The sequence below is a fragment of the Mustela nivalis genome, assembly GCF_964662115.1.
Source record: "Mustela nivalis genome assembly, chromosome: 4".
NCBI lineage: Eukaryota > Metazoa > Chordata > Mammalia > Carnivora > Mustelidae > Mustela > Mustela nivalis.
The window spans coordinates 133,299,311-133,318,948 of record NC_139023.1 but is presented as its reverse complement, the minus strand read 5'-3'; the positions used below and the strand labels follow the sequence as shown (position 1 = coordinate 133,318,948).

Here is a 19,638-nt window from a genome sequence, read left to right as displayed (position 1 = left end):
GGGGCTTTCCCAGCAGCTAGTGGGAAGGCTTTTTGATGGAAGTCCACCACACAGTTAGTAGAAATGTGTACCTGGGCACTCACTCATACACTCTCCCTTTTCTGCACTAAAAGAATTGTTTCCTGAGGAAGTTCTCTCTTGCTCCTGTGCTGTAGTACCTTAGGGAAGGTGTGATGTGTGTAAAGATAAACTGTTCTGACCCACTCTAATGTATCCAAACTTTTTTATCCCTCTGGTAAGTGCTGGATCTTCTCTGGAAACCTAGACCTCTTCAAAGACTCTCTTGGCCACAGGTGACCATCTAGGTCAATGTTCTCCAGTGACTCCTTGACTTCAGTCAAGAAGGGCTAGAATGGGTTCATGGGTCACTTCAGAGTCCACAGCCAAGACACGAGTCTGTCTGCCTATTATGCAATGCACAAGTGGGCAAGACTCCCACTGGATGATGTATGATGCTGGACCCCACAGGTCCCACAAAGGCATTTTGTACATGGATAGATACAGAATACTTGTTGTTGGGGGTGGGGAGGCAAAAATGAAGAACATCTTAGTGCTTAAGATTTTTATAAAAGAAAAAATAAAGTATTTCCAAACTAGGCCCAGTTTCCTTCCCCAGTGGGAAAAAAAGTTTTGCTATAGATAATGAACACATTTTATTGTCCTGACGTCAGTGGACAAATGCTGTCCTAAGTAAGAAAAAAAAAATGGTTATCCTCCCCATCTTGGGCCACTGCCCTACATTGTTGATATTCATACAAAACTTCTTTAGTTTATTCATACAAGCAGAAGCCTCTGCATTTTGGAGCACTGTGCTCTCACATCTTAACCTGTTGTAGCGTAGCCTCTGGCTCACCCTTCCCCTGAATTTGTTCTTTGGAAGTCCTTTTCTTAAGATTAAAACTTCTCAACCCCCATACAGTGTTTAATCCTAAGGATACTCTCTCCCAATTCAGATTCTATAATACTGTTTTCTAAACTTTTTAAAAAAGTTTTTATTTTTTTAAGTAATCTCTACACCCAACTTGGGTCTCAAACCCACAACCCTGAGATTAAGAGTCACACGCTTGGGAGGCCTGTGTGGCTCAGTGGGTTAAGAGTCTGCCTTCAGCTCAGGTCATGATCCCAGGGTGCTGGGATCAGAGCTCTGCATCAGGCCTCTTGCTCGCCGGGGAGTCTGCTTCTCCCTCTGCCTGACGCTCCCCTTGCCTGTGCTACCTTGCTTACGTGCACTTTCTCTCTCTGATAAATAAATAAAATCTTAAAAAAAAAAAAAAAAAGTCACATGCTCTACCCACTGAGCCAGCCAGGTGTCTGTCTAACCTTTCTAATCACTCAGTTTGTCTCCTTCATCTACCTAAACATTTGAGTCTGCTGCCTGTGCTTATTTGTCCTGTCTGCCCTGAGTCCTTTTTTCATTTTCTGCTTACCCTCCCTTACCCATCTCATCCACATTTATGTGTCCCCAGCTATCTTTAACTAGCACCCCAGTATGGTTGCTCCCAGATTCAACCTCTCTCCAAACCTCAATATTTGAATTTCCACCTGTTAGTCTCTACGTGATCTGAATCATCACCATGACTCTTCTAAACAGATTCATCCCCAACCACACACCCAGTAATCCATACAAGCAGTCCTCTAAAACCTTCACATTATTCACCACTTTAGGCCACTTACCTTGGCTCTACTATCTGAATTTTTCTTCATTGCCCAGTTTCCCCCACCTTGGTTGGATGCTTGGCAAAGATTCTCTGGCTGAGTCTGATTATCTCTCAAAATAAATCAAGGTCCTCCACTGGCCTGCTACCTTTGCCTATTGCTAATATACTTGCCCAGTCAGAGAATTTCTTAAAATTGATAGTGCACTTCACTCTCATTCTCCCTCAAGCAATCAAGACTAAGATCCACCTACACCTCAAAGTGTGTCAGTACCTTCCTCTAGATACCTAAAGTGCCCTCCTATACTCCTTTTGTGTCTTTTTTTTTTTTTAAAGACTTTATTTATTTATTTGACAGAGAGAGACACAGAGAGAGAGGGAACACAAGCAGGGGGAGTAGAAGAGGGAGAAGCAGGAAGCCTGATGCGGGGCTCAATTCCAGGACTCTACAATCATGACCAGAGCCGAAGGCAGACACTTTACCCACTGAGCAACCCAGGCCTCCCAAGCCTGTGACTCTTGATCTCGGGGTTGTGGCTTAACGACTGAGCCACCCAGGCATCCCTCCTTTTGTGTCTTAATGGCTCTACTATCTGTACTGATTCCAAGGCTAAATGAAACCTCAATTCCTCATTCCTTTTTCTTTCCTTTTTTATTGTGGTGAGACAAAGAATATAAAATTTACCATCTTAACCATTTTTAAGTATACAGTTCAGTAGTTTTACGTATACTCACAATGTTGTGAAACAGATAGTCAAAACTTTTTCATCTTGCAAATATGAAACTCTGTATCCATTAAAGAACTTCCCTTTTCCCCCCTCCTACATCCCTTCCTCTCTTTAAACCCTAAAATAAATTCTTTCACAAATCCTGTTGAATCTTTTCCTCTAATGCCATGGGAAATCATAAAATTTAGTGGTATAAGAAATCTGAAAGGTCCCTGACACAACTTTCATTTTCTGTCAGAGCAACCTCTAAAATGCTTGTATTTGATGGTTATCTGTTACACATGTTGCACACATCAACAGACAGCAAGGTGGTCATACCATTCTTGAACACTTACTATAAGTGGCAGTTCGGCTTTATGTTGCACTAGAATCTTTCTCCCTCTTATTTTCTAACACTGACACTACCTCTGCCCACCAAAGACGTGATTAATGTCTCTCACTCCTGAAATTCCTTCAAACTTTTATAGAGCATTATGTTCTTCTAAATTTTATTTCCATGGTCTACAAACTCCTAACTCTTGAGCATTTCTTACATAATACTGCTTGGGATCTTCACCATCATGCTGGCTCCAAATTTAGGGCTTCCATTTGTCAGTCTCTCTCAAAACACACAACCTGAAAATGAACTCAGTTTCATAGATATGGTCTGACCCTGGAAGAAGAGAATGAGATAATCACCTTACATCTTTCTAGACAGAGTTACAGAACTGTTATTCAATACACTATCAGCTAAAATGCTAACATCTTTGGATTGGTTTGACTGATATAAGCTTAATACCTGTCACAAAGCCAAGATAAGAAATTCTTCCTTTTCACTGAATGAATTCTTACTCAGCTTACTGCACCTCAGCGAGGTACCCAAATTAACAGTTATTGCATGCACTAAAATGTACCCACAAAATACTTAAAATGTAATCCTAAAGAGCAGATCATGTCAGCGTTTGGTTAGTTCCCATATCCCCAGACTGGCTTCAGTCACCTCCTATCTTCATTACCATGGTTCTCCCTTACCAACCTCAACTATTGCCTCCAACCTTTTTACTCACATGTTGACAAATTACTGTTTACAGCACAGAGCTTTCACTGTGACTTTAGTAACCTGCCCTTACTAGTTTACCACTGCTGCTGAGTAAAGCCAGCCTAGTTAAGCTGACATTCAATAATCAGGTCCTTTTCTCTAGACAAATCCCACAACTGCAGGAAGGCATAACTCCAGTAGTACATACTATCTCATGAATGTGCAATACATATTAAACACATTCATTGTATATATATGATATACATATACATTCTTCCTTATATATGATTCTGTTCACTCTCTAGGATAGTTGAATTTTCCTGTTTGCTTCGTTGCTGCAACTAAAATAAGATTATAGAGAAATGAAAGACAAGCCTTGGGATTTGTCACACAAGGTCTGTTGGGGATCATTAGCTCTGGTCCCTCATCCTAAATTAAGTCCAATGAAATACAAAATAAAAGTCCAAAGTTTTGTTTGTTCAGTTATAAATCCTGTGATAAGCTACAAAGCATCCTTTATGTTTGACTTCCCAACATCAAAAACCTTTTTGATCAGAATTAAGTGCCATTAAGAATTCCTATAATTCCTCTATATTCCACCTAGTACAGAATTCCATCTGAGAAATGAGGGTAAGTGCATGGATAATAACACATTTCAGATCCCAAAACAGCTTATCCCTGAGAGATAAAGTGTTTTTGGGAAAATAAAAATCCCCCCGGTCTTCGTTATCCTAATTAATAAAATAAATGTTAGATGAGATAACCGCTAAGTTCCCTACAGGTGCTAATACTCTGTGATTCTTTCATTCTGAATACTATTAGCCTCTAAGGAAAAAAAAATTACATTTATATCTCCAGCAGCTCCATTAACACAGACAGCTTTGGTGAAACCTAGAAACAGCTTACTCATCTGAATGAGAAAAACTATCATCCCAAAGCAGAGCAGAGAGATTGCATGTCGCTTACTAGGACACAAATGAGGAACATTATGAATGTAAAAACATAAAAATGATTAGTTCTTGTAAGAAGCATCAATTAAGTCGGCATGAATTCGTACATCAAATGCTTTCATGGTTCTCCAAAGGGAAAATCTTCTGTATTGGTAAATTAACACTGCAAAGACCCTTGGATAATCAGCACCTTAGTCTTTAGTATGCATATCACACAGTCAAGGCTAGTAATACTACTATAAAAACCAAACTCTCAATACAAGTTTCTTTCAAAAGGGCAGCTTTCAAAATCACAGGCTTTTTTTGACAGATGTTTACCCCACACAGTGACTCCTAGCCTAAATTACAGAATGGTGGGCAAATGATTGAAGCAAACTGATTGCAAAAATAAATAAAATGTTATGAGACCTACTTTTACAGAGAATAAGGCATAATGTAGACACTGAACCTGGATGTAAGTGGAATATTATTGGCCCTGTAAGCAGGGGTTAAATTGCCCTGAGCCTCTTTATCACCCACGGCAGCCTGGGTAAAGTAGACACACACAAAGCATAGCTTTGAAATGACTAGCCATTTAGACTATGCTAAAGGGCCAAGAGATTGCAGGGTAAGTGGAATCAGAGAACAGATTTATGAAGAAATACATGAGGAGGCAAGAATAGAGTCAGCACAAAGCTGTTTCAAATATCAACAAGGTGTCCAAACAAGGTTCAACATGCCCTGGAATCAAGGTCTAAGGTGGCACGTCTGTTTATGGAGGAAAGATGGTGGCCACAAGTAACCATGAACAAGGAATCTCAAGGAAGCCAACAGGAAATATCCCGAGATTGCTGACGGCAAAAGAGAGGAAGTAGAGAGGGAGGAGACAATCTAGGTGTCAAAGACAGAAGCAGACATGGAGGTCTGGAGGGAAAACAGGCTCCAGAGAGAATGCTGCAGGCCTCCAGCCAGCAGGGGCAGAATGGAGGATGGTGACAGGGACAGAACAACAGTCTGAAATCGTACCCCTTCATCCACCTTCCCAGAGTTGGTGGGGAGGGGTGTTCCCTAAAGAAGTCTGCCCCCAACAATCTGGTTTGGAGGGAAAACAAAGTTTCATTTAAGACAAAGGGAGAGGGGACACACATGAAAACAGCTGCGCATATAAAAAAGTGTCATTGTTGCAAGCAAGGTAGAAAGGCTAATAGGGTGGCAATTCAGGCCAGGATGTAAACAGACAATAGGGTTAATAGCAAGAGGAGGGCAAGAAAGAAAACTGAAAGTATGTTAAGGACTGGAGAAGACTGCAGGTTTTCCTGGCACTGGGGAATACTGAGTGTTCACCAATCCTAGAACTTGAGCCAGAACACTGGCTTGAAAATGATACTGCAAATCTCCCCAAAGATCACTAAGAACTGAGAGTAAGCAGCTTCTCAAACTTTTAATGTCAGCAGTGGCGAGATTAATGAACGATTAAAAACATAAAACTGTTGTTTCCCTTAAATTTGTTTTAATTCTTACAATTTCACAACTGGCAACTTTTGTTTGTCAACACAGAATGCTAAATAAAATTCATATTTCAAGTTAAGATTAAAATCTAACTTTCAAAACAGTCTGGGACTATTAAAATGCATTGAAACCAGTAAGTTCACTTTTTATCTCCTCCATATTTTTGTCCTGGAGAAAATGCTAAAAACAAAGGTATTCGTGATTTGGGAAACTCTTAAAATACAGACACCACTCAAAATACATGGGAAATAACAGCATCCACAAGTCGGCATTATCCAAACGAGTCTGTAAAACCTGGAATTGGGTGTGAAAATTTTCTTTTTTAGGCATGCAGCAAAAATAATTTCACCTATTTCACCTAGCTTTTTAGCTAAGAAAATAATTCAAGAGCATAACAAAGGCTGATTACAGTCCAGAACACCATGCCTCAGTATGCAGATCATTTAACCTGGCTGGTCTAGTCGCCCTCAGCTGTCTATGATTTGAAAAACATGTCGCTACAGGCCCCAGTGAAGCATGAGGGCCAGCGTGACGGGCTATGACTGCCAGCATCACACTGCCACAGCTAAGGGAGTGCAACAGGATAAGCAGGAAGGATTTACACCATCCCTGCTCACACTTTCTACCCTGCCCACTGGTTTCTCACCCTCCCTGAGCCTTCTCTCTTTAAAATAAATTTTAAAAATATTTTTTTTTAAATTAAGAATTTTTCTTTATAATTTTGCTGAAAATGACAATAAACTGTCCACAAAGAATTCTCTGCATAATTATGAAGAAGGACTCTACAAACAAAGACATAGAGGTCTTCAAATTCTGGTGAATAACTGTTCTTATTTTTTGTGTATACCACACTAAATTTAAGATTTTAAATAAGAAAAATAAATAATTAAATCTAATAAAGATCTCCTAAACACACAGAGCATGAGTTGGTTCTGACAGAAGCAGAACTAAGAGTTCCAGTACATCATGTGAATTATGTGTGGACATCTTTTGCATGAGTCCTGCTTTATTCATTCTGTCCCCAGTCCCTTTCCCTATCTCTTAAAAGTCAGTAATGTGTATCAAGTCATATGAGACAACTAGCTGCCCAAGAAAAATATGTTCATGCAGAAAAAAAAACATCAAAAAATATACAAGCCTCCTTCGTTCTCCCAATATAAATCACTCATAACAGGCACATTATGTCTAGAGTTAATGGATCTTACAGATTTAGAAGGAAAATTTTCTATTTAGCTGAAGAAGAGCTAAAGAACACTGGAATACATCAGTGAATCCAAATTTGTCTTTGGTTTTTCTTAAAATGTCTCATCCCACTCAGAAGGATTACATGAATATCATTACATATATAGGCATCCCCCAACTTACAGAAGGGCTGTGTGCTAAAAGTTCATCTGTAAATTAGCCTTCTGAAATTCAGATCATGTTTTTCCCACTGAAAGAATCTTATAAAGGGTATTCAGACCAATCAGGCCACCCCAAAGAAATCTATAAAATTCAAATTTACTGGTCATATTATGTTTCACTGCAGCACTGCAGGTTTTTTCTCCAGCTAACCACTTACCATTATTTCTTTGATAAATACAATAGGGATGATAGCATACTTCTCTTCAGTGCTTGGTGCATACATATGTAAACACACACACACATATGTAAAAGCCCACACACACACACACACCCCTCCTTATCCGGGTCAGTGTGCTACAGTGTCCCGTTGAGTAAGAACTGTGGAGTGGAGTTTAGACAAGTGGCTCTTGCATTTGAAGGCTGGAGGAAGTTGGGATTCTAAAGCATATTAAGGGGCAGTGGTCATGGAAGGTTCTATAGTAACGGTTCTTACTGGATCTTACAACTATAGGACAGAGATGGTGGGTTATAACTTCCACCAGACTTACCTTCCCAAAGATGTTTAAAAAAATTAGAAACTTCCTAACAATCACCTTTAATATGTATTTTTTACATGCTTATAAATTCACAGCAAAATAAATTATAAGTTACTTTTGTGTACTTGAGCTATATCCAAAACAATAACAAGAAACTCTCCCCCTAAACTGGAGAGATGGGGATCAGGATCAGAGGGTCCTAGAAAACAAAGTGATGGCTTCCTTGACAAGAGCAATGGGCTGCCTCTGCCACAGAAGGAGGGTGCCAGCCGGAGATTCTGAGAACTAGTGTCTAAGGAGAAAGATGCCTATATTTCAGATCTATTTTTCCACTCCACCCAAAGGCAACTAGACTTCAACACCTTGAAAATTTTTAAGCCAGAAAATTGTTGCCTTGGGTTTAAGAAAAGGGGGTACAAAGCCACAGAAATTAGATGACTTAATTTCATATGCAAATATTTTCTCAAAAAAGACAGAGATTCAATACTTGCATAAAACTAGCTATTCTATTTAGGCCCAATACCAATTTATAGAGGTTTTTCTTTTTTTTTTAAGTTCAGAATTTTATAAACATACTTCAATTATGCAGTGATACATTATAAGATTTTAAATGTATTTTTATAAAGTCCAGATCCAGAAACATGACACAACTTTCTAGAAATCACTACAGATTCATATCAGAACTCAAAAGCTCCAGATTCCTCCATCTCAAACTCAGCCGAGGTCTATTCCACTTGCCTGCATAGGTGTTGGCTTTGTTCAGGAGGTCTGTGCATGCATGCATATCAGCAAAAGCTCGAATTCCTAAGCAGTTGACAGGGTGAAGCTGAGACTCCAAAAATTCACAGCAGGTCTTCTTCACATCCTGTAACTGTAACAGACCAGCTGCTGGGAGAAGTACCTGCAACATGTAAGTCAGTCCGGTTAGGCAGGTGGACCGAGGAACACTTACTATTTACCACTCCTATACAGATCACAACGCATGCAGTGAAAACTTATGATCTGCATCCTGACCCGAATACTCCATGGACACAGGAAACACTCCATGGAAAGTAATGGAACAATTATTTGCAAAAAGGGCGACGACCCACATTCTCCATAATTTCTATAGAATCTTTCAAAGATCCCTTCCTGGTCATAAAAATATAAGAGATATTAGGTATTAGATTAATGGTTCTTTTTTTTAAATTTTTTTGATAGAGAGAGATCACAAGTAGGCAGAGAGGCAGGCAGAGAGAGAGAGGAGGAAGCAGGCTCCCTGCTGAGCAGAGAGCCCGACGCGGGACTCGATCCCAAGACCCCGAGATCATGACCCGAGCCGAAGGCAGTGGCTTAACCCACTGAGCCACCCAGGCGCCCTTAATGGTTCTTTTTTATAAGCATAAACAAAATGTACCTTTGAATTTTCAAAACAAAAACTATTAGGATGCTAGGGGGTGCTATGGTTCAGTAAAAATGGTTTTTTTTTCCCCCTTCAATTCAAGCATCATGACCTTCAGTGATTTGTGGGGAAGGCATGAAGCCAAAGTAATACATACCACAACAAAGCCTCATTTTGCTCTTCCACTGTCTGAATAACACAACAAACTGCTTTCCTTAGGGGAAAGAACAATTTTAAATTCAATACTCAGTATAATCATACGATTTCTCTAAAATGTAATATATGTACTAAAAAGGAAAACACAAAAGGTAATTGCCTAATATTAACTTTTTAATTTGTTTTGTATTTTAATAACTCCAAGAGATTTTATATTAATTATGCATTTTTCTATGAGATTTAACCAGTATCTTCACTATAAACTATATCCAACACCACAACTGCTTTACAAATAGGTCAATAATGGAAACATTTTTTTCTTGTTAAGTGAACTGGTAGGAAGCTATGTTAAGTACCACATTTGAAAGTCAAATTAAAGAGGAAAACTTCATTAAAAAAAGTTCTTGAACATCTGCTGCTCTTTTATAAAAGCCAAAAGAAAAAAAAAAACCTCAACTATTAGAACAATGGTCAATTTTAGAAAAGATCACATTAGCATAAAAAATAAATAAAACCGTAAGTTCCTTCAGGAATCGACTCTCATAGATGCCAAGCTGTAGCCCAAGAAGAAAATGAGAAAAGAAACAGTAGTTTGGGATAGTGGTTTTCTCTATCTATGTAATAATCCTTAATGTGGAAAAGAAAGAGGGTGTTCATGTCATTGTATAACACAAACTAGTCTATTTGTTTAAAGGAACCATAGAAATTCTACCTTCCAATCTAGAGGCTGCATGTGTAGTTAACCCACATGTACACAATCAAATGGCCAGAATGAAGGACGGAGAGAATAATTTCATGTGTTTTTAGTGCAACTTCACCAACTAATATTAGTTTTCTCTAAAAATATAGAAACAGTATCTAGCGGCCTTTTCCTTCTGAATTTAAGAAAAACAAAATGCAAATAATGCTGTTTATAGCCAAACCTTTCATACAATATGAATAGTGTGTTTCATTACGTTATGAAAATGATCTCCATGGAAACCTTTAGTTGTTGATAATTTGCAAATTGGAGGTTTTTCTACTCTGGTATAATTGTGCTCTGAAGCAACGTAAAGTACATTCCAATATGCTTAACAGTGCTGCCATTTAATTCAGCAAACACATACAGTTAAGAAAGTGGTTTTCAGTGTAAAATTTAATCCCTATGAAATTTGTACAAATACTAACAATCACCCACCTAATAAACATTTTCCCAGACGCAATACAGTGTGAGAAACTAACATTCAAACTGATGGTAATATAGAAAGACAGGAGCCCTGGCAGAGAAAAGCGGTTGACCAGAATTGGACTCACTCATGCACTTTTGGTAGGAGTGTATACTGGCTCAACGTTCTTAAAAACCAATTGGCCCATTTTAATCAAAATTACAAATGCACATAACCTCCGACCCAGCAATGTGACCCATAGATACACTAACAAATGCACAAAATCTCACACACAAAAGACATTCATTTGATCACTACTGAGGGTAAGAGCAGAAGTTAGGAAAAAGCCTAACTGTCCATTGCAAGGAGACAGATTAAACACTTATATCCCTTCCACTCAATGGAATGCTCTGCAGTCATTCAAAACAATGACGAAGCAATATGAATGGGACAGTTTCTAAGATACATTCTTAAGTGAGAAAAATCAGTAATTGATTCATACTAAGTAACATACACACAGATGCCCTCACGTATATACACATCCATCTAAAAAAGAAGCTACAACAGTCTTTTAAAATTTTTATTTTGCTTCCTTACCTTCAACTTCATCACTACCAAGCCCAGACCAACCTTATCAGGAGAATGAAATTCATAAAACTGTGGAATATGCATGCCAGGGACAGAAAAGTTATTTCAATTGTAGGCCATGTAGTTAGAAATTCACATATAATTTTTATTTTTAAAGACTTTTTAAAATTTATTTCATAGACAAGTAGGCAGAGAGGCACACAGAGAGAGACAGGAAGGGAAGCAGGCTCCCCACCGAGCAGAGAGCCCGATGTGGAGCTCGATCCCAGAACCCTGGGATCATGACCTGAGCTGAAGGCAGAGGCTTTAACCAACTGAGCCACCCGGGCGCCCCACATATATAATTTTTAATTCATTAAAATCAATTGATTTTAATTGATTTATCAATTAATGATGAGTCCAGTGGTCCCTATGCTTGGCAAACAATACTATTAAATATACCTTAAGTGTTAGTCAAATGTATAGAACAAGTTTATGCATAATATCTTTCTGTCAGCAAATCCTTTAAAAATGCCTCAGTTTTATGATATAATTTTACCAGGACTAAATTTCAATAGCTCATTATTTATTAATTACATACAGCATCAAAAACAATGAATAATTGGCCTAGGCTTACTAATATGACCCATGGTGACCATGAATTAGTTACTCATGATGAAAACAGGAAAACAGCCTGGGGCACACCAACCTTCTAGATTACTTTGTCTATTGGAGAGCAAGCAAAAATGAAACAAAATAAAAAGTGCTCCTAATTTCAGATGAACCATAACCCACAATCAGAACCACTCAAACAGCTGGCAGCCTATGAGCTGGATGCCTTGGGATCAAATCAAATCAAACCTTCTAATTTGTTTGATAAAGACACCCAATCTTAGAAGAGGCCCAAAGCCTGGACCAAGTGGTACAGCTGGTCAGTGGAAAGCTAAGAATATAATCAAATTTGCCAACTCTTTGGTCTGCGATTTTTTCCACTACCTTGAGCCCTCTCTATAGGTGCAGAATGGAAGTGTTTGCCCAATTTCTAAATTTCCAGTACTTCTTTATTCAGCAAGAGTAATAAAGGCAACAATCACCTCAACAATATTCTTTTTTTTTTTAAGATTTTATTTATTTATTTGACAGAGATCACAAGTAGGCAGAAAGGCAGACAGAGAGAGATGGGGAAGTAAGTGGCTCCCTGCTGAGCAGAGAGCCCAATGAGGGGCTCAATCCCAGGACGCTGGGATCATGACCTGTGCCGAAGGCAGAGGCTTTAACCCACTAAGCCACCCAGGTGCCCCCAACAATACAGTCTTGTAATTGCTTCCACTTAATGAGCAATTACTACATCAGGCACTGTGCTAAGCACATGGTAGGCAATAATATCTCACTATCCCCATTATACACAAATGAATATAGAGGCTTGGAGAAGTTGGGTAACTGGCCCAAGATCACACACCTTGTACGGCACAAGTAGAGTCTGCTATGAGAGCAGCATTAACCAGAGTGAGTATAATGCCTTTAGATGGCACCCAGATAAGCATTCTTATGTCACTAGTTAGGAGTAGGTTTTTAAAAATACCCTCTATTTATTTCAATAATATAAACGCTTTTTAAGTAAATATATTTAAGCAAGAATTAAGTCAACATAAAGGAAAACATTATTTAATGAATATAGCAAAATCAAGAAGGTGACACACAAATTACAAAAACATCAGAAACCTCTGATTTGGGAGATCAAATTCACTATTCTTTTTTTTTTTTAATTTTTTATTTTTTATAAACATGTATTTTTATCCCCAGGGGTACAGGTCTGTGAATCACCAGGTTTACACATTTCACAGCACTCACCAAAGCACATACCCTCCCCAATGTCCATAATCCCACCCCCTTCTCCCAAACCCCCTCCCCCCAGCAACCCTCAGTTTGTTTTGTGAGATTAAGAGTCACTTATGGTTTGTCTCCCTCCCAAACCCATCTTGTTTCATTGATTCTTCTTCTACCCACTTAAGCCCCCATGTTGCATCACCACTTCCTCATATCAGGGAGATCATATGATAGTTGTCTTTCTCTGCTGGCCTTATTTCACTAAGCATGATACGCTCTAGTTCCATCCATGTTGTTGCAAATGGCAAGATTTCATTTCTTTTGATGGCTGCATAGTATTCCATTGTGTAGATATACTACATCTTCTTGATCCATTCATCTGTTGATGGACATCTAGGTTCTTTCCATAGCATGGCTATTGTGGACATTGCTGCTATAAACATTCGGGTGCACGTGCCCCTTTGGATCACTACGTTTGTATCTAAAGATACAATTACCCAATAGTGCAATTGCTGGGTCATAGGGCAGTTCTATTTTCAACATTTTGAGGAACCTCCATGCTGTTTTCCAGAGTGGCTGCACCAGCTTGCATTCCCACCAACAGTGGAGGAGGGTTCCCCTTTCTCCGAATCCTCGCCAGCATCTGTCATTTCCTGACTTGTTGATTTTAGCCATTCTGACTGGTGTGAGGTGATATCTCATTGTGGTTTTGATTTGTATTTCCCTGATGCCGAGTGATATAGAGCACTTTTTCATGTGTCTGTTGGTCATCTGGATGTCTTCTTTGCAGAAATGTCTGTTCATGTCCTCTGCCCATTTCTTGATTGGATTATTTGTTCTTTGGGTGTTGAGTTTGCTAAGTTCTTTATAGATTCTGGACACTAGTCCTTTATCTGATATGTCGTTTGCAAATATCTTCTCCCATTCTGTCAGTTGTCTTTTGATTTTGTTAACTGTTTCCTTTGCTGTGCAAAAGCTTTTGATCTTGATGAAATCCCAATAGTTCATTTTTGCCCTTACTTCCCTTGCCTCTGGCGTTGTTCCTAGGAAGATGTTGCTGCGGCAGAGGTCGAAGAGGTTGCTGCCTGTGTTCTCCTCAAGGATTTTGATGGATTCCTTTCGCACATTGAGGTCCTTCATCCATTTTGAGTCTATTTTTGTGTGTGGTGTAAGGAAATGGTCCAATTTCATTTTTCTGCATGTGGCTGTCCAATTTTCCCAGCACCATTTATTGAAGAGGCTGTCTTTTTTCCATTGGACATTCTTTCCTGCTTTGTCGAAGATTAGTTGACCATAGAGTTGAGGGTCTGTTTCTGGGCTCTCTATTCTGTTCCAATGATCTATATATCTGTTTTTGTGCCAGTACCATGCTGTCTTGATGATGACAGCTTTGTAATAGAGCTTGAAGTCCGGAATTGTGATGCCACCAACGTTGGCTTTCTTTTTCAATATCCCTTTGGCTATTCGAGGTCTTTTCTGGTTCCATATAAATTTTAGCATTATTTGTTCCATTTCTTTGAAAAAGATGGATGGTACTTTGATAGGAATTGCATTAAATGTGTAGATTGCTTTAGGTAGCATAGACATTTTCACAATATTTATTCTTCCAATCCAGGAGCATGGAACATTTTTCCATTTCTTTGTGTCTTCCTCAATTTCTTTCATGAGTACTTTATAGTTTTCTGAGTATAGATTCTGTGTCTCTTTGGTTAGGTTTATTCCTAGGTATCTTATGGTTTTGGATGCAATTGTAAATGGGATTGACTCCTTAATTTCTCTTTCTTCTGTCTTGCTGTTGGTGTAGAGAAATGCAACTGATTTCTGTGCATTGATTTTATATCCTGACACTTTACTGAATTCCTGTATAAGTTCTAGCAGTTTTGGAGTGGAGTCTTTTGGGTTTTCCACATATAGTATCTATCATCTGCGAAGAGTGATAATTTGACTTCTTCTTTGCCGATTTGGATGCCTTTAATTTCCTTTTGTTGTCTGCTTGCTGAGGCCAGGACCTCTAGTACTATGTTGAATAGCAGTGGTGATAATGGACATCCCTGCTGTGTTCCTGACCTTAGCGGAAAAGCTTTCAGTTTTCTCCATTGAGAATGATATTTGCGGTGGGTTTTTCATAGATGGCTTTGATGATATTGAGGTCTGTGCCCTCTATCCCTACACTTTGAAGAGTTTTGATCAGGAAGGGATGCTGTACTTTGTCAAATACTTTTTCAGCATCTATTGAGAGTATCATATGGTTCTTGTTCTTTCTTTTATTGATGTGTTGTATCACATTGACTGATTTGCGGATGTTGAACCAACCTTGCAGCCCTGGAATAAATCCCACTTGGTCGTGGTGAATAATCTTTTTAATGTACTGTTGAATCCTATTGGCTAGTATTTTGTTGAGTATTTTCGCATCTGTGTTCATCAAGGATATTGGTCTATAACTCTCTTTTTTGGTGGGATCCTTGTCTGGTTTTGGGATCAAGGTGATGCTGGCCTCATAAAATGAGTTTGGAAGTTTTCCTTCCATTTCTATTTTTTGGAACAGTTTCAGGAGAATAGGAATTAGTTCTTCTTTAAATGTTTGGTAGAATTCCCCCGGGAAGCCATCTGGCCCTGGGCTTTTGTTTCTTTGGAGATTTTTAATGACTGTTTCAATCTCCTTACTGGTTATGGGTCTGTTCAGGCTTTCTATTTCTTCCTGGTTCAGTTGTGGTAGTTTGTATGTTTCTAGGAATGCATCCATTTCTTCCAGATTGTCAAATTTATTGGCATAGAGTTGCTCATAGTATGTTTTTATAATAGTTTGTATTTCTTTGGTGTTAGTTGTGATCTCTCCTCTTTCATTCATGATTTTATTTATTTGGGTCCTTTCTCTTTTCTTTTTGATAAGTAGGGCCAGGGGTTTATCAATTTTATTAATTCTTTCAAAGAACCAGCTCCTAGTTTCGTTGATTTGCTCTATTGTTTTTTTGGTTTCTATTTCATTGATTTCTGCTCTGATCTTTATGATTTCTCTTCTCCTGCTGGGCTTAGGGTTTCTTTCCTGTTCTTTATCCAGCTCCTTTAGGTGTAGGGTTAGGTTGTGTACCTGAGACCTTTCTTGCTTCTTGAGAAAGGCTTGTACCGCTATATATTTTCCTCTCAGGACTGCCTTTGTTGTGTCCGACAGATTTTTGAACCGTTGTATTTTCATTATCATTTGTTTCCATGATTTTTTTCAATTCTTCTTTAATTTCCCAGTTGACCCATTCATTCTTTAGAAGGATGCTGTTTAGTCTCCATGTATTTGGGTTCTTTTCAAACTTCCTTTTGTGGTTGAGTTCTAGCTTTAGAGCATTGTGGTCTGAAAATATGCAGGGAATGATCCCAATCTTTTGATACCGGTTGAGTCCTGATTTAGGACCGAGGATGTGATCTATTCTGGAGAATGTTCCATGTGCACTAGAGAAGAATGTGTATTCTGTTGCTTTGGGATGAAATGTTCTGAATATATCTGTGATGTCCATCTGGTCCAGTGTGTCGTTTAAAGCATTTCCTTGCTGATCTTTTGCTTGGATGATCTGTCCATTTCAGTGAGGGGAGTGTTAAAGTCCCCTACTATTATTGTATTATTGTTGATGTGTTTCTTTGATTTTGTTATTAATTGGTTTATATAGTTGGCTGCTCCCACATTGGGGGCATAGATATTTAAAATTGTTAGATCTTCTTGTTGGACAGACCCTTTGAGTATGATATAGTGTCCTTCCTCATCTCTTATTATAGTCTTTGGCTTAAAATCTAATTGATCTGATATAAGGATTGCCACTCCTGCTTTCTTCTGATGTCCATTAGCATGGTAAATTCTTTTCCACCCCCTCACTTTAAATGTGGAGGTGTCTTCGGGCTTAAAATGAGTTTCTTGGAGGCAACATATAGATGGGTTTTGTTTTTTTATCCATTCTGATACCCTGTGTGTTTTGACAGGGGCATTTAGCCCATTAACATTCAGGGTAACTATTGAGAGATATAAATTTAGTGCCATTGTATTGCCTATAAGGTGACTGTTACTGTATATGGTCTCTGTTCCTTTCTGATCTACCACTTGTAGGCTCTCTCTTTGCTTAGAGGACCCCTTCCAATATTTCCTGTAGAGCTGATTTGATATTTGCAAATTCTTTCAGTTTTTGTTTGTCCTGGAAGCTTTTAATCTCTCCTTCTATTTTCAATGATAGCCTAGCTGGATATAGTTTTCTTGGCTGCATGTTTTTCTCGTTTAGTGCTCTGAAAATATCATGCCAGCTCTTTCTGGCCTGCCAGGTCTCTGTGGATAAGTCAGCTGCCAATCTAATATTCTTAACATTGTATGTTACAGACTTCTTTTCCCGGGCTGCTTTCAGGATTTCCTCTTTGTCACTGAGACTTGTAAATTTTACTATTAGGTGACGGGGTGTGGGCCTATTCTTATTGATTTTGAGGGGCGTTCTCTGAACCTCCTGAATTTTGATGCTCGTTACCTTTGCCATATTGGGGAAGTTCTCCCCAATAATTCTCTCCAGTATACCTTCTGCTCCCCTCTCTCTTTCTTCTTCTTCTGGAATCCCAATTATTCTAATGTTGTTTCGTCTTATGGTGTCACTTATCTCTCGAATTCTCCCCTCGTGGTCCAGTAGCTGTTTGTCCCTCTTTTGCTCAGCTTCTTTATTCTCTGTCATTTGGTCTTCTATATCACTAATTCTTTCTTCTGCCTCATTTATCCTAGCAGTGAGAGCCTCCATTTTTGATTGCACCTCATTAATAGCTTTTTTGATTTCAACTTGGTTAGATTTTAGTTCTTTTATTTCTCCAGAAAGGGCTTTTATATCTCTCGAGAGGGTTTCTCTAATATCTCCCATGCCTTTTTCGAGCCCAGCTAGAACCTTGAGAATTGTCATTCTGAACTCTAGATCTGACATATTACCAATGTCTGTGTTGATTAGGTCCCTAGCCTTCGGTACTGCCTCTTGTTCTTTTTTGTGTGTTGAATTTTTCCGTCTTGTCATTTTGTCCAGATAAGAGTATATGCAGGGGCAAGTAAAATACTAAAAGGGTGGCAACAACCCCAGGAAAATATGCTTTAACCAAATTAGAAGAGATCCAAAATCGTGAGGGGGGAGAAAGGGGATAAAAAGAGGTTCAAAAAGGAAGAAAGAAAAAAAAAAGAAAAAATAAAAAAAAATAAAGAAAAGAAAAGAAATTTAAAAAAGAAAACACCTTTCAGAAAGTGGTTGTTTTTCTGTTTCCAGAATTGCTGTTCTTCTTCTTTTTGATCTGCCGATGGATTTTCAGGTGTTTGCAATCTTTAGATAAGCTATCTAGCTGATCTCCGGCTAGCTGAAGTAGTCTCAGCCTGCTACTTCTCCACCATCTTGACTCCTCCCAAATTCACTATTCTAATCCTTCAGTATGTGATCTCATTCTGATTCTTATGGCTTTTGCCTATCACTGAAAAGGAAGGCTGTGCTTTAATGTGGGGCTATCACAATCCCATGGCATACTTTCTACAGAGTGGATAAACTCTACTATTAGCAACAAATGTGGGAAACACCTAGCAATGTAAAGAGGTGGTTTCTTAATTTGCTATTTAGGTCACAAAAATATCTTGGGCATTGTAATTAAGAGGCCTGAGGAACAAATTCATGCCTTAAAAACTAATTTTTCTGAGCTCCCCAGAGCAAAGGTGCAGTTAAACAGTGCTGCTTCTTATATGAAGTGGAATTATATTGACACAATAAACCTCTAGCCACAAAGCATTATGACCTAATGGAAATTTTCCATTTGCTCCATTTTCCACATTAACACTGAGATTGATGAAAATAACCCTAAGGCACTCTAAGATCTAAAGTATATTCCAAAACATCAAAGAAAAAGGAATTGCGTTTGTTATATAATACAAATGTTAATGATACAATCTAAGAATCAAAAAGTGGGGGGAAAAAAGTGATTAATTCCCATACAGTATATATACTGAGGGAGGGCCACACTCCAAAAACTGAAATATCTCTCTCAATTATGTTAAGGCCTAAGGTAAAATATACAGCTGGTGTCATGCCTTGGGGTCCAACCCTCCTTCCCCTTCCAGCAGCCTCTTCCTCATTCCCCTTTAGTTCTATTCTATCAACCCTGAGCTTCCCCACTCAGACCCTGGTGTTCTCATCATGATCTCTCAGTCCCTTTCAGGTCACTACTAACAGCATTACACAGGCTTCATCTGCTTTGTAACACTTACTATTGTCAGAAATGACTTTATGTATCTGCTCCCATGTTTACTGTCTCTCTCCCTGTAGAAGAATACATGCTCTGGTCCTGTGGGGTCACATCTCTTAACCATATTGTAGCCTCAGGTACTAGAAGAATATTTAGATGCATAATAAATCAATCAACCTGAATGTACTCTCCTGGGTATTTGTATTTTAAAAGAGATACAATTTTGGATGTCCTTTGACCCAGAAATACAAATTCTATTTCTAGAATGTGTCTATATGGGACATTTGTGTCCTGCTGCAAATCTCCTTCGCTCTACCTCTTGCTCAAGCCACCACTGCAGCAACCAGTTCTAAGTAGACTTTGATCACCTCCGTGAAAATATAATTTAACAATGCCTCACCCCCCTCTTTGTCCCAGCCAGGGAATGCACTGGGGACTCAAAGCTGCACCACCTGGAAGCACAGGGGGAATAATGATTGTGGGGCCAGCCCTGACCTATGGAGAAAGATGATAGGTAAATGCTTCCATGCTTCCCCTCTTTATTCCCAAGCAGATAGTTCTGAGACACATTTCATAAGCCTCCTCAGATGGTCCTGGTGAAAACCAAGTAAAAGAATGCAC

At 38.8% G+C, this 19,638-nt stretch overlaps 1 protein-coding gene across 2 annotated transcripts in view; it reads right to left on the bottom strand.

The window, feature by feature from the left end:
• The window catches only part of KLHL2 (kelch like family member 2), a 111,633-nt gene that overhangs the window by 38,544 nt on the left and 53,451 nt on the right, over nt 1-19,638 (bottom strand). For both annotated transcript variants that reach the window (XM_082727243.1, XM_082727244.1), the window contains one exon: nt 8,458-8,620. In XM_082727243.1, the coding sequence (XP_082583369.1) occupies nt 8,458-8,620 (163 nt within the window). The remainder of the gene's footprint in view (nt 1-8,457; nt 8,621-19,638) is intronic.